This window comes from Cucurbita pepo, chromosome LG02 (genome assembly GCF_002806865.2).
Source record: "Cucurbita pepo subsp. pepo cultivar mu-cu-16 chromosome LG02, ASM280686v2, whole genome shotgun sequence".
Taxonomy (NCBI): Eukaryota; Viridiplantae; Streptophyta; class Magnoliopsida; order Cucurbitales; family Cucurbitaceae; genus Cucurbita; species Cucurbita pepo.
This window is the reverse complement of record NC_036639.1, coordinates 12,920,185-12,934,134: the sequence shown is the minus strand read 5'-3', so window position 1 is coordinate 12,934,134 and position 13,950 is coordinate 12,920,185. Positions and strand designations below refer to the sequence as shown.

Genomic DNA, 13,950 nt, shown 5'->3' with positions numbered 1-13,950 from the left:
TTTTTTTTTTTTTTTTTTTTTTTTTTTTTTTTTTTTTTTTTTTTTTTTTTTTTTTTTTTTGTCTGGATTCATAGTATTTATAAGGTAGATGAAACTGTCCAATCAACAAAAAGTTAAAAGATTCGTGCCTAAATATATGACTAGTGCATATTATCTTCTCTGGGTTTTCGGTTTCGGGCTTCCCCTCAAGATTCTAAAATGCATATGTTAGGGAGAGATTTTTCACATCCCAAAGAATGTTTCGTTTCTCTCTCACAATCTACACCTTTGAGAGCCAAAAGTCATAGGTGGCACACCACTCAGTGTCTAGCTTTGATACCATTTGTAACCGTCCAAGTCCACTGCTAGGCAATATTGTCCTACCATTTGTAACCATCCAAGCTCACCGCTAGCAAATAGTATTATAACATTTATAACCATCCAAGCCTACCGCTAGTAAATATTGTCCAACCATTTGTAACCATCCAAGCCCACCGCTAACAAATATTGTCCTACCATTTGTAACCATTCAAGCCTACCACTAGCAAATATTGTCCTCTTTGGACGTAGACGCTTTTTAAAACTTGAGGAGAAGCCCCAAAGAGAAAACTCAAACATATCAATATCTACTAACAGTGGATTAAGGTTTGGGTTTGGGCTTGGGCTTGAGCTTGGGCTTGGGCTGGTTACACCAACCCTACCTAAAAATATTTAACGTGTGTAACCGTGCATTTTTGGTTCTAAAAAAATGGGAGTGATCCTAAAGTTTCTCCACTAAAATTAAGGAGAACAATTCATTTATAGCAAATTGAAAATGGCCATAATATATATAAACCCTAAACCTCCCTTCTTCCCTTTCACTAATTTTCTCTTCCTCTCACCCTGCAAAGGGTAGAGGCAGCCAGCCACACAATCTATACATAACCAAAAAAACAAAAAACAAAAAAAAAAAACAAAAAAAACAAACAAAAAAACCTTAATATGGCAGACAACCTCATTTCTCTAGAATCTTCCATTACCGACGACAACAAGAACAACAACAACAACCTAGTCGGTAACAATGACAACAATGGCAACAATGGTGTCGCCGCTCCTAAGAACACGACGACGAAGAAGAAGAACAAGAGCCTTAACATTCTCAGGGTGGCTTTGATGCTCCTCCGCCGCCGCTCCAGCAAGCCCAATGCTGCTTCTGTTGAGGTTGCCTCTAAGGGCATGTGGAACCGCCTTGTCGCCTCCATCCGCCCTTTACATGTCCAAAGCAATCACTCACCTCAACATCCTCAACCCATTATTGTTCCCTCCATGCCCGACGCCACGTTACGTGCCTCGCCCTCCATCGACTGCTTCGAGGATGTTAAGTCGTCCTCCGCTTCTTCCGTTGATGGCATGAGCCGATACGCTTCCGCTATCAATCTCCAAGAGTTCGACCAAAACAATGATGACAACAACGAGAACGATAATCAAGTCGAGCCAAAAATGGACGAGGATGATAATGTCGATGATATGATCGATGCAAAAGCAGAAATGTTCATAGCTCGATTCTACGAACAAATGAGGCGCTCCAACTCCGACGTTCGTTACCGAGAGATGATTAAGAGATCGATCGGCTAAGACGATGGCGGGGGCGATATGGGAAAATTCTACCATTTTGATGAATGATATTTTGATTTTATGAGGGAAAAAGGGAAAATTAGTGAAGGCTTGTAATAATGTTTGGTATCTAATTATTTGAATCTTTATTAATTTATTTATAAATTGAAAAATAAAATTTATTATTAAATAATTGTATAATTATTGTTGCAATAAATATCTCAATTTTGATTCTAATAAATGTCGTAACAATTATGGAAAATAAATTGACCAAATAAAAAGATAAAAATAGAGTCTAAATTAGAGGGAGGAAATCGTGACCGTTGGTTGATTGTGATCAATATCCATGGACGATCCGGGAGCATTTGGTCTTAATCCACTGTAGGCCCTTCCGCAGCGAATCCTTCACCTTCCCTTCGACCGTATAAACTTTATACTTGGCGATCCTCTTCCTCCGTTTCCCCTCCGGGTCGCCGAACCGCCAGGGTTTCGCAGCCGCTGCTGCCGACCCAACCCGGTTCGTAGATGTAGCCAGATTGGGCGAGCCGTAGATCTGACAGCTGCCGTCTCCTCCGTAGCGTTTGCCGCTGACAATCTCGACGCATCGTCCGCCGCCGTGGGCCGATTGGAAATGGGCCATTGGAATGGGAGGAAGTAAGTTGGAGACGGCGGAGCGGAGAGGGGTAAAATCGGAAAAAGAGAGAGAATATTGGAATGGTGGTGTGTGATGTGTGGAGTCGAGAGTAGTGATACTGGGAGATGAGCTGGAAGCCTTACAACGTTTGGTTTTCCCGATCTCTGTGTCGTACGGAAATCTCTGTTTTATTTTATTATTATTATTATTATTTAATGGTTTTTTCTGTTCATCGTTTTGGGAAATTGCTTAACGGAGAAGAAGGCGGGATCCGGCGAAGCAAGCGCAAAAATCGGTTAGACGTTATTGCAAATTATTTTAAAAAATGGGTAAAAAATCCACTCATTAACCTAAACCCTAAATTCCCGGCTAACATTTCCCGGAATTGGAATTGGAATTGGAATTGAAACATGAGGCAGGGACAAAAATTAGAACCGGAATTAGGAACGAACAGGAGGTAGGGACGGAAATTGGAACAGAAGGCAGGGACGGAATTTGGAACAAGAGGCAATTAGAACTGAAACAAGATGCAGTGACGGATTGAAACAGGAGGCAACTGGAATTGAAACAGTAGGCAGGGACGAAAATTGGAACAGGATGCAATTGGAATTGAACACATGAGACGGGGACGGAAATTGGAATAAGAGGCAATTAGAATTGAAACAGGAGGCAAGGACGGAAATTGGAACAGGAGGCAATTGGAATTAAAACAGGAGGTAGGGACGGAAATTGGAACAACAGGGATGGAAAATTGGATAAACAGTTGGATCAGGAGGACGGAAATTGGATTAGGAGAGCAATTAGAATTGAAACAGGAGGCAATTAGAATTGAAACAGGAGGCAAGGACGGAAATTGGAATAGGAGGCAATTGGAATTGAAAACAGAAGACATGGACGGAAATTGAAACAGGAGAGGTGGAAATTGAAACAGGAGGCAAATGGAATTGAAACAGGAGACAGGGAAGAAAATTGAAATATGAGACAGGGACGGAAATTGGAACATGAGGCAATTGGAATTGAAACTGGAGATGAGATAATTGGAATTGAAACAGTAGACAGGGACGAGAATTGAAACATGAGACAGGGACGGGAATTGAAACATGAGACAGAGACGAAAAATGGAACAGAAGGCAAGGATGGAGATGACACAGGCTTCCCGGTTTCTGTCCCGCCCCACTTCGTAGACATGTCTACGTCTTTTCAAACGAAAGCCTATCTATCGGTAAAAGCTGCAATATTTATTCAAGCTCGAGGTAACAGGTGCAACATATATCAAATTTTAACGTGCAATTTGATGGAATTGATAAATTGACATCTTCCCTAAAAGATTTATATTGAAGGTAGAAAGAGACCACTGTCAAACGTGAAAAACATCGAATATATTCTAAAGAGTCAAAAAACACGACCGATAACTTAATTGAACTCTCTAGAAATACGTGCAACCATAAGCTCCACTTGAACAATAAGACATCCATTCGTTCGAGGTCGAACGCAAAAGCCAAATAACACGTTTACGACCATTAGATAAGGAAAGGAGTCATTTTCCACCAAAGTTTGTGACTTTTTTCAAAAGCATACATACAACCAAATGAGACAAATACTACGACTTCTACCAAATTCTATACAACAATGGAAAGTTTCGTTCCACGTAAGATACCCTTTCTTACCAAATATTTACTTAACTTCCAACCCAACAAATAAAAGACGTGTACCAAATAATTTATGATTGAATTTTGGATATATAACTAATAAGCATTAGAAAATCGTCATATTAAATAAGAAAATTGTACTGTCATATTCGAGATAAGAACGAAACTAACTTGTCGAGAACAATAAAGAACGAGAACAAATATTAAATTAAAGATAATTATTGGTTTGGGGTCTTACAATATTCTCGACCATGCACATTATGTTTATTTATTAAAATTAAAATCAAATGGTCAACTATTCCAAACAAAGAACAAAACAAATTTCAAATTACAAACACAAACGTAAGGGATTACATAATCAAATCAATCAAATCACAACCAACCCAGCGTCCACGCTTGTATACCACCCAGTGTCTAACTCTGATACCACTCTAAAGCCACCGCTAGTAAATATTGTCTCACACCGTTACGTATCGTCGTCAGTCTTAGTTTTAAAACGCGTCTACTAGAGAGAGTTTTCCACGTATTTTGTTCCCACCTTCCATCGATGTGGGGTCTCACAGTATCACCAACATACCCGAAAAACAAGACGTGTAGTTGGATCGAATCCATTTGAAAAATTGATATTAGAATATGAAGTATTAATGTGAATTAATGATGTAATTAATAGAGTAACCCATGGCACGTGTCATATCCATCCACATTAAATTTAGATAGCAACTTCCGTGATACTTAGGTAGGAAATCCCTCCTTCCATTTAATAACCTCTCCTCCCCACAATACCTAATAAAATTCAACTATTTATAATTATTAATATTCTATTTAATGCTTTTTAATCTATCAAAATTACTTACCAAAATTTTTATTTTTTTCTTCATATTATAAATTAAAAAAAAAAAAATTATTGGTGGGTATGGTTACTATTATAAAATTTTATTTTAAATTTTTCTAAAATTATGGAAAGAAATCAAATTAAAATTTATATGGAATTTTATTATTGAGTTTTGACTTTTTTAACCCATGTGCTAGATTCAAGATTTTTCATAATTTATTTATTTATTTATTTATTTCATTTGGTTTTGAGGGTTTTGTTAATTAAAATTAAAATTATTTATTGGTTAATTAATGAAATGATTTTTTAATTTTTATTAATAATTCAACATCAAATATATTCAGCTTCGGATTCTCACCCACTGGTTCATCTTCCCCAAATTCACAATTCTAGAGAGAGAAAACGGAAGAGAGAGAGAGAGAGAATGGATGAAAATGGGGTTTCTGAGAAATGGTTCCAAGGGATAAGAGGCTACTGGAAGAAAAGAACCTACCAGAAACTTAACCGGTCGTCACGGCGGCGGAGGCGGCTGGCCCAGATCGGGTTCGGGTCGACCCAAAACACGCGGCGGCGGTTCTGGCGGTTCAAGATCTCTCCGAAGCTCCGATTCCTTCGGAAATTTCCATCCCCGAAGAAACTCCTCATCCGCCTCCGTGATGCCTATGTCAATATGATGCTCGGATTAGCTAATTCCCGGGTTTTCTCCGGCGGCGGCGCCGCCGTTATGTGCGACGGCATGGCCGGTTTTGGCAAGCGGCCGGCGAAGGAATACGACGAGAAGATCATTCTGGAGATCTATAAATCCATGGTGGCAGCCCAGCGGCAGGTGGTCCACCGCCCCGCTGCCATTGCCGGACCCGAATTGGAAACACCCGGGCCCAGGTGAAAAATATATGTTTTTTTAATTTTTAATTTTTCAGCATTATTTCAATTTTAGTCTTTGTTGTTTAATATAAATATTTTAATAATCTCATAATTAATTGAAGATAAATATATAATGCTTGTTATTTAACAAATTAATTCAAATTTACACCATAAATTATATTATTAAAACAATTCAGCTGTTTTAAGAAAAGCGACGTCGTTTTAATCTTCATTATTTTTTAAATGGGAAATAATTATTGTTTAATTAATATTCAGTAAGAGCTTATTAAATCAATTTGGACTTTACCTTTGAATTTTAGGGTTTTTTTAAAAATATATTTATGTTTAATTTGGAATCATTGAGAAGAAAGCACATGGGCTTTCTCTAGTCAACTCATTTCCATTGAGTCGAGTCGGGTCAAAGTTGTTAGCGGAAACGAGATAGATTAAAAAAATAAATATTATTAAAACGTAATAAAATAAGTGTTTCTATTCGTAAGTGTTGGTCAATTGACATTAAAAACTAAGCTAATTACGTCTGGTGTTAAATTTATTAAAAGAATAAAATTAGATCAGTGAAACTCGCCAGTAAATCCTTCCTATTCTCTTGGATCTCGAGCAACATCTTTATCTCCTTCAAGTTTCTATATTGTTGAATACTTAAGTATTGTCAATTCACTCGGTCTTTGTCTACTTTATCGATGTTTCTACCACGTCGACAAGGTAGGTACGTAGCGATCATGTCGTTTATGCATCGTTTGATCACTTTCGCCTAGTTTAGTTGGATCATATGTACTTTTTAATTGGGCCTAAGTCGATTTGGGCTTTTTGTAATTGGGCCTAAGTCGATGTGGGCTTTTGGATCATGGTCCAATTGAATTGGACCTTAAATCTAAGCTTTTGATTTCCTTTTAGTTTGACCCATTCAATATCCAACTTAAAATTAAATTAAATTAAATTAAATTTTCTCAATCAAATTTTATTTATATTTAAACCATTTTTTTAGGATTCTTATTATTAACACGCGAGAAAAGAAAAAGAAATGTTTCTCAATAATTTTATAATTTGAAATAGTAAAAATGGTTGAAGTCAGTAGTTAAAAATTCTGGTAAAATAAATAAACCAGTGGTAACTTTATTTAATATATAATGGGATAAAATAATTTTAAATTCTAAGAGATAAACTTTAAATATTTATAAATTAATTAATTTAAACCGTTCTATCGAGATCAATTCATTTACAACGACTTAATTAAAAGAATTATAAATTCTTATGAGAAAGGAGATGAATCTTCTTCGAGAAACATGTTCATTGTCACAAATTCGATGTTTTTTTTTTTCCGAGTCTAAAAAAATCATTGTCACTAGACTAACAACGCGGATTTTATACGTCATTTTGATAATCAACTGATTTAATAAAATATTTGAATTATTACCAAAATTCAAAAATAAAAATTAAATAATTATTTTAATATTGTTTAAAATTTTGGCAATGGATAATGATATATCCAAAAGAGTGGATAATATTTTAAGGATAAAAGGGTAAAGTTTGTGAATATTTGTATTAATTTAGTTAAATAATAATAATAATAAATAAATAAATAAATAAATAAAAAAAGTAATTGACCTTCTAACCCCCAAAATTTTAATAATTAATATTTAGGTCATTGTGGGGATCCGCGGAAAAAGAGGCCTCTTCACTGTACCACGTTGTGGGTCTGCAGCTTTGTCTTCTTCCATTGCTCTGCAACCAAGAGAGTAATAGAGGGAGAGAAGCTGAGGAGAGAGGGAATTGCATTGTAGACCGGCCGCCGGAAAACTCCTCTCTCCGGCGTTTGTTTTGAGGTCTGATTTCGGTTCAATGCTCTTGTCTACATCGTTATAATCTTTGTCTTCTTTTTTCTGCCTTTTTCGTTTCTCTGCTTGCTTTGTTCCCACGGCATACTTTGTCGCTTTGATACGCACTCGCAGGGAGGAGAAAGATTGATTCGATCTCGTTCAGAGGTTATATTTGTTGTTGATTTTACATGTATTGTTTTAAAGAGAGCTCTAGAGGACGTTAAAGGAACCCTAACGGTCATTCGAACGTGTTCTTTATTGTCGATTTTGGTAGATCGATTTGGTTTGAAGTGGAAGGAGGAGGAGGAGGAGGAGGGGATTTAAAGGGTGAATATGCCTTGGTTGGTGAAATTATCGAGGGTTTTCTCTGCCGCAATGGTGATGATTGTGCTTGCTCCGGCTTTGCAATCGTTTCCTCCGGCTGAAGCCATTCGATCCTCTCATCTTGATTTTTACCTTCGTTTACCTTTTCATATTGCTTCTTCCAGATCGTTGAACCGATTCTCCTTCCGAAAGGCATCTACATTCCGCAATGCCGGTCAGTGCCGTGGCGGTGACCCTAAATTTTCTGGGAAATTTGGTGTGTGCGATCCGAATTTGGTTCATGTTGCCATTACGCTTGACGTGGAGTACCTTCGTGGCTCTGTTGCGGCCGTCAATTCGATTCTTCGAAACTCACTTTGTCCGGAGAGTGTTTTTTTCCATTTCCTCGTTTCGGATACCAATCTCGAGGATTTCGTTCGATCCACTTTCCCTCGGTTGAATTTCAAAGTGTACTATTTCGATCCGGAGATTGTCCGCGATCTGATCTCCACCTCGGTGAGGCAAGCTCTGGAGCAGCCGCTTAATTATGCTAGAAATTACTTGGCTGGGTTGCTCGAATCTTGTGTCAAGAAGGTAATTTACCTGGATTCTGATCTAATTGTGGTTGACGATATCCGAAAGCTATGGACGACGAGTTTGGGTGAGTGGACAATTGGAGCTCCTGTGTACTGCCATGCCAATTTCAGCAAGTATTTCACAGCGCGTTTCTGGTCCGACGACAGATATTCCGGCACATTTGATGGAAGAAAACCCTGTTACTTCAACACCGGCGTTATGGTCATAGATCTGGTTAAGTGGAGGGATGGTGGGTTCACGGAGAAAATTGAATGGTGGATGAAGCTTCAGAAGAGTAATCGCATCTATGAACTTGGGTCACTGCCGCCGTTCCTGTTGGTTTTCGCCGGAAACGTGGCGACCATCGAGCACCGGTGGAACCAGCATGGTTTAGGAGGTGATAACATCAGAGGCAGCTGCCGTGACCTCCACCCTGGTCCGACGAGCCTCTTGCATTGGTCCGGCAGTGGTAAGCCATGGTTGAGGCTGGACTCCAAACAACCATGCCCACTGGATTCTCTATGGTCACCATACGACTTGTACGGATACTCCCAGTAAAGAAAACTTAGGGGATATATGAGGTCGCCGGTAAATTTCCAGCAGGAATGTTTTGACGCTTATCTTGATAAAATTTTCAATTGTAGTCCTATTTTTTTTTTTGGTTTTTTGTCTCTCTCCAGTCACTTTGTGCTTCTTCTTCTAACTCCATCTTCCAGGCGATGTGTATCCTATTTTACGATTTTTACTGGCTCTGAAAAATAAATGGGAAAAAACGGGCCATTCGATTTGTTTGTACAGATTTTGCATTCTTTTATGAATGGAAACTTGATGGTGGTTTTCCGTGTATTGATATCAACAATCAATCAATTCTGTTTCTTGCTCCTTTCTTTGCTCTTGCTAGTTTGGTATGATTATTTATCAGAGTGTAGCCATCCAATCCTTCACATGGTGATCTTGCCTGAAGTGATCAAGTTGTGGTTTATGGACATGGAATTTCCTTGGCTGACCCAACACAGATTATTCGCTGCAGCACTCTGGCTCCATCTAAACAACAAATTTGGCTCTTGGGATTCTCCTCTCATAAGGTACGGTTAACATTTCATATATGTCTCTTACTTTGACTCATTTCAAGAATTGTGTACATTGATGCACCAGCACATAACTCTATAGGCATACACCACTATTCTCAAGGGATTTTCTGTTAAAATTAGAACCGAGTTGTCAGACTTTAAGCAAAGTTGGAACATTTTTTTTAGCCTCAACGTCTGGGTTTTCTTTCTAAGATCAGAAAGTGTGGCCTACGTTTTGAGAATTGGAAGAAGGGTATCAGGAAAATATGGGAGCATGAGGGTTTGGGCTTTATGCTAGTGTGTATAAATTATTAGAAACTTATCCTGAATTGCCACAAGTGGCCAAAAGGGATCGATTGAATGTTTCTAAGATATCCCAATTTGTGCCAGTTGTAGGTCGAAATTGTAGTATTGGAAGAATCTTAAAGGTGTTTTGGTAAGAGGTAAAGTCCATGGTCTCTTTTGAGTTAAAGAAAAGCGGATTCGGTGGCATGTTCAGGTGACTTGTTAACTACTCATTGATCCAATGTCATTTTCTTATGGCCTTACCCAAACGGGTGGGGTCATACCTCCATATGCTTTTCTTTAGTCCTTCCCTTTTCTTACTATCATTTTTTCTAGAAGATATCATCATGGTACGAAGATTTGATCATGTTAAGAGTTCTAACTATTGAGCTATCCTCAGGTTGGTTTCTTCCTCTGCATTTAGATGCTATATATTTATTTCTTTTGCTCAAAATGGTAGCCCAAAAGTAGGCGGATTGATGAAGGGGAAGTAACAGATTTATCCATCCGTTTCACTATTAATACTCTTTTGTCGCTTAGAAAGGCAAAAGTTGAGGAATTTATAGTTAGAACAGCATGTAGGTTGAAGGATCCCCATGTGTCTCATTGTTCACTGTGTGGGGACAAGTTCTGATGTGGCTGACTAGATTGGATAAACTTTACCTATAGCTCATCTGAAGTTTATCAAATTAATTGTATCAAATTTGGTTCTTTATGTTAAGTATCCAATTAATTGTAACTGAATTTTCCCATGACATTACATGTAAGTTGGCTGAAATTGTAGCAGGTGAGCTTCCACTTGGTTCTACATCAACTTTTTAAATTACAGTTTAATAGGTAACTAACCTCGTGCTCTATTTATCATTGCATTTTTTATGTAGATAGAAAATCTAGATTTTTCTTTCTTTGCTGTTAAGTTGAGTGAAGTCAGAATACCACACGTGGCAGGGGCCTCCATGATTGGATTGATCTTTATTCTGAAAATAATTTACTTATTTTAGTCTTTTGTGCTTTGTCTTTGGATTAAGGATGAGGCAAACATCTATCCCTTTCTTCCCTTTAAGTCTCATTGCTCGTGCCGTCATGCCAGACTGGTTCTTGTGATTATTTTAAAGACAGATATGCCTTAATGTTGCTTTGTTTTTCCTGAATAGAAGTAAAACAAAAAGATCTATACAATCACAGCCGTTGGGAGAAATCTAAATCTTGAAATGGACGGCTAGTAGTGTGGGGAATAGAAGAAAATCGATGGGGTTGGGATGTATGATGAACGCCACATGCACGTAGTTTTCAAAAAAGAGTAAGCTTTGGATCCCTTACAGCTTGAAACAGCCATGGAATTGATCTTGAAATGAGGGGACCATTCTTCTGCTGCTCTGGATTTTTAAATAGTTTTTATGCATTTTCTTGAGCTTTAGATTTTTCTCATTGAATATTGTATCGCTCTCTCTTTCAGATGTGATCTAAACGAGGAAGCACACACATATGATTCGGACCTAAATTTTGCCCACAAAGGAATCTTTCTGTGATGTTCCACATTGGTTGGGGAGGAGAACGATACACCCTTTAATAAGGAGTGTGGAAACCTTTCTCTAGCAGACGCGTTTTAAAACCTTCAGGGGAAGTCCAAAGAGAACAATATCTGCTAGCGGTGGGTCCGGGTCGTTACACTTTCGAACTTGTGAAGGATATGGAGGTAATAGCTGTATATGTGTGTGCATAGAAATCTTTTGTTTTATGATTTTTTTTTTAGTTTTTAAATAAACTTTGTGGTTTCTATAACAAGATTGTTATCTGTGTCACTAGTTGAAACAATGGTTTTCTTGCTGGATGCTTTATCTTTCATGTCTTTTAGTATCTGATCATCTGAGTAACACAATCCATCAAATTTAGCAGCTGATCATATAATCCTCATCTGATCGATTGTGCTCGATTATTGCATTGGTTGATTGATTCGTGGTACTATGACTTTCAGTAGTTACTCTTGTAAAATCAATTTGAACATAGCTAAATAGATAAAGACCAGGGTGTATTGAGACTTATGGAATGATATCGTGATGAAATGTTTGTAGTAGGATGATGAAATGTTTGTAGTAGGAAAATGTAGCATTGTGAGGGATGAATTATGCCAATTATAGGCAACTATCATAAATGCATTAATTAATTAAAGCTGCTACAAAGTAATTGTAGTGGTTTGCAATATATTGGGACCATGATTTTTGGATTGAATAGATTTTTCATCCGTACAATTATTTTGGATCTAACTACGCACACATTTAGAAAGTTGTCCCAAATGGGTTTCAGTATGGTTGGGAGTTGCTTTCCAAAATAGTCAGTTCGAGTTGCAAACAGGGCGTTGTGCCTCGAGAAAATGTTCTTAACCGACCTCGTTGCCCACCGGAGCGCTTGGTGAAGCTTGCCTTTCAGGTTGTTCAGCGTGTTGACTCAAAACACGTCGTGATTGGTGACATTGTAGAGACTATTAGGTACTAAATTTATAATTCAAACATTTTTTTTTACTAGATTGTAAGAAAATATTTATAAAATTGATCATTTGTAAAATTTTCTTTGAAGTATAAATTGAGACCTGTTGTAACGATGGATCGTCACACAATTCTAAGTCAAGTGATTTCTACTTCAATGGAGATAAAAATTCAATTTGTTGCCGTAGTGATTGGAAATCTCGCGGGGAAATCTCATGAACTTAGTAGTCTCATGCCTCGACCAAAGTAACACTTTTTTGAAGAAAATAGGTTAGCTTTTACGTCACGAATCAATTAATTACTTCTCACGGAGAAACCCCATATACTTAGCAGGCACACACCTTAACCACTCGAAGAAACCCCATATACTTAGCAGGCACACACCTTAACCACTCGTAGAAACCCCATATACTTAGCAGGCACACACCTTAACCACTCGTAGAAACCCCATATACTTAGCAGGCACACACCTTAACCACTCGTAGAAACCCCATATACTTAGCAGGCACACACCTTAACCACTCGTAGAAACCCCATATACTTAGCAGGCACACACCTTAACCACTCGTAGAAACCCCATATACTTAGCAGGCACACACCTTAACCACTCGTAGAAACCCCATATACTTAGCAGGCACACACCTTAACCACTCGTAGAAACCCCATATACTTAGCGCACACAAACCCCCTTAACCACTCGGCCAAAGCAACACTTCTTGTTTAAAGAAAATAGGTTAGTTGTCACGTCGATATAATGATAAAAAGCTCAACACGTTGCCTGAGAGATTCGAACTCTCGCGGGGAAACCCCATGTACTTAGCAGGCACACGCCTTAACCACTCGGCCAAAGCAACATTGGTTGTTTGAAGAAACTAGGTCATCTATTGCATCAACTTCTCTTAAATTCAAATCATCAAAAGAGTATTATTATTTTTTATTTTAAAAAAATAGTACAAATCCAAACAAGTAACCTTATTTTATTAAAATATTTTTTTNACTAGGTCATCTATTGCATCAACTTCTCTTAAATTCAAATCATCAAAAGAGTATTATTATTTTTTATTTTAAAAAAATAGTACAAATCCAAACAAGTAACCTTATTTTATTAAAATATTTTTTTATTAAAAACAGGTAAAGAAGAAAGAAGAAAGAAGAAAAAAAAAAACAAAAAAACCAAGCAAATCGTCGCCTGAGAGATTCGAACTCTCGCGGGGAAACCCCATGTACTTAGCAGGCACACGCCTTAACCACTCGGCCAAAGCGACGCTTTTTGTCATAAAATTAATATATCAATATTAAAATTATAAATTAGGATTGGATCTTGGGCTCAATTTATGGACTTATTATATTTGGGCCCATGGGTCATTTATTATTAAAAAATTGTATAGGTAAACAATCCAACCCTAGCCTTTGAGATGATAATTGATATCTTATATACTTTACTGTACTCGAACCATATGCAATTTTTTTTTAAGTTTATGCCGTACTTCTCTCTCTTATTTATTTTCCATTCTTCTCTTAGCGAGCCCCATGTTTCAAAGTTCACGAAGAAAACTCACGACTAAATTCATCTTCTCTCACTTATTTCTCTCACTAGAACCATAACCTACGTTTTCTTTTACGAACAACAAAATGTAATTTTCCCTATATTTATATATACAAATAAGTTACCAAATAATTCTCCAATTTTTCTCACTTCAAAAAGTCATATTGTGTACTTTACAATAAAGTCCATAATTGAATTCGGGTTATAATAAGAATGAATTTATAATTTAAATTTGATTATTGATACCTACGAAAATCAAGACACAAAATTAAATGCTGAAAATCAAATCCAAACTGCC

The 13,950-nt window shown here is 37.3% G+C and overlaps 4 protein-coding genes and 2 non-coding genes across 6 annotated transcripts; 3 read left to right on the top strand and 3 right to left on the bottom strand.

Annotated features, from left to right (window-relative positions):
- The first annotated feature begins 960 nt into the window (after positions 1-960).
- On the top strand, positions 961-1,593 carry LOC111788495 (GATA zinc finger domain-containing protein 8-like). The gene has a single exon (XM_023668832.1). The coding sequence runs from the start codon at positions 961-963 to the stop codon at positions 1,591-1,593; it is 633 nt and encodes a 210-aa protein (XP_023524600.1).
- A 316-nt stretch (positions 1,594-1,909) lies between these two features.
- Positions 1,910-2,212, bottom strand: LOC111788494. Its single transcript, XM_023668831.1, has one exon. The coding sequence runs from the start codon at positions 2,210-2,212 to the stop codon at positions 1,910-1,912; it is 303 nt and encodes a 100-aa protein (XP_023524599.1).
- A 2,805-nt stretch (positions 2,213-5,017) lies between these two features.
- LOC111788948 lies at positions 5,018-5,639 on the top strand. Its single transcript, XM_023669543.1, has one exon. The coding sequence runs from the start codon at positions 5,112-5,114 to the stop codon at positions 5,571-5,573; it is 462 nt and encodes a 153-aa protein (XP_023525311.1). The 5' UTR covers positions 5,018-5,111; the 3' UTR covers positions 5,574-5,639.
- A 1,578-nt stretch (positions 5,640-7,217) lies between these two features.
- On the top strand, positions 7,218-9,150 carry LOC111789193 (probable galacturonosyltransferase-like 7). Its single transcript, XM_023669882.1, has one exon. It carries the CDS (start codon positions 7,723-7,725, stop codon positions 8,824-8,826), a length of 1,104 nt encoding a protein of 367 aa, XP_023525650.1. The 5' UTR covers positions 7,218-7,722; the 3' UTR covers positions 8,827-9,150.
- A 3,728-nt stretch (positions 9,151-12,878) lies between these two features.
- Positions 12,879-12,960, bottom strand: TRNAS-GCU. The gene has a single exon. It is a non-coding gene; the product is annotated as a tRNA-Ser (tRNA).
- Positions 12,961-13,289: 329 nt separating this feature from the next.
- TRNAS-GCU lies at positions 13,290-13,371 on the bottom strand. The gene has a single exon. It is a non-coding gene; the product is annotated as a tRNA-Ser (tRNA).
- Between the last annotated feature and the right edge of the window lie 579 nt (positions 13,372-13,950).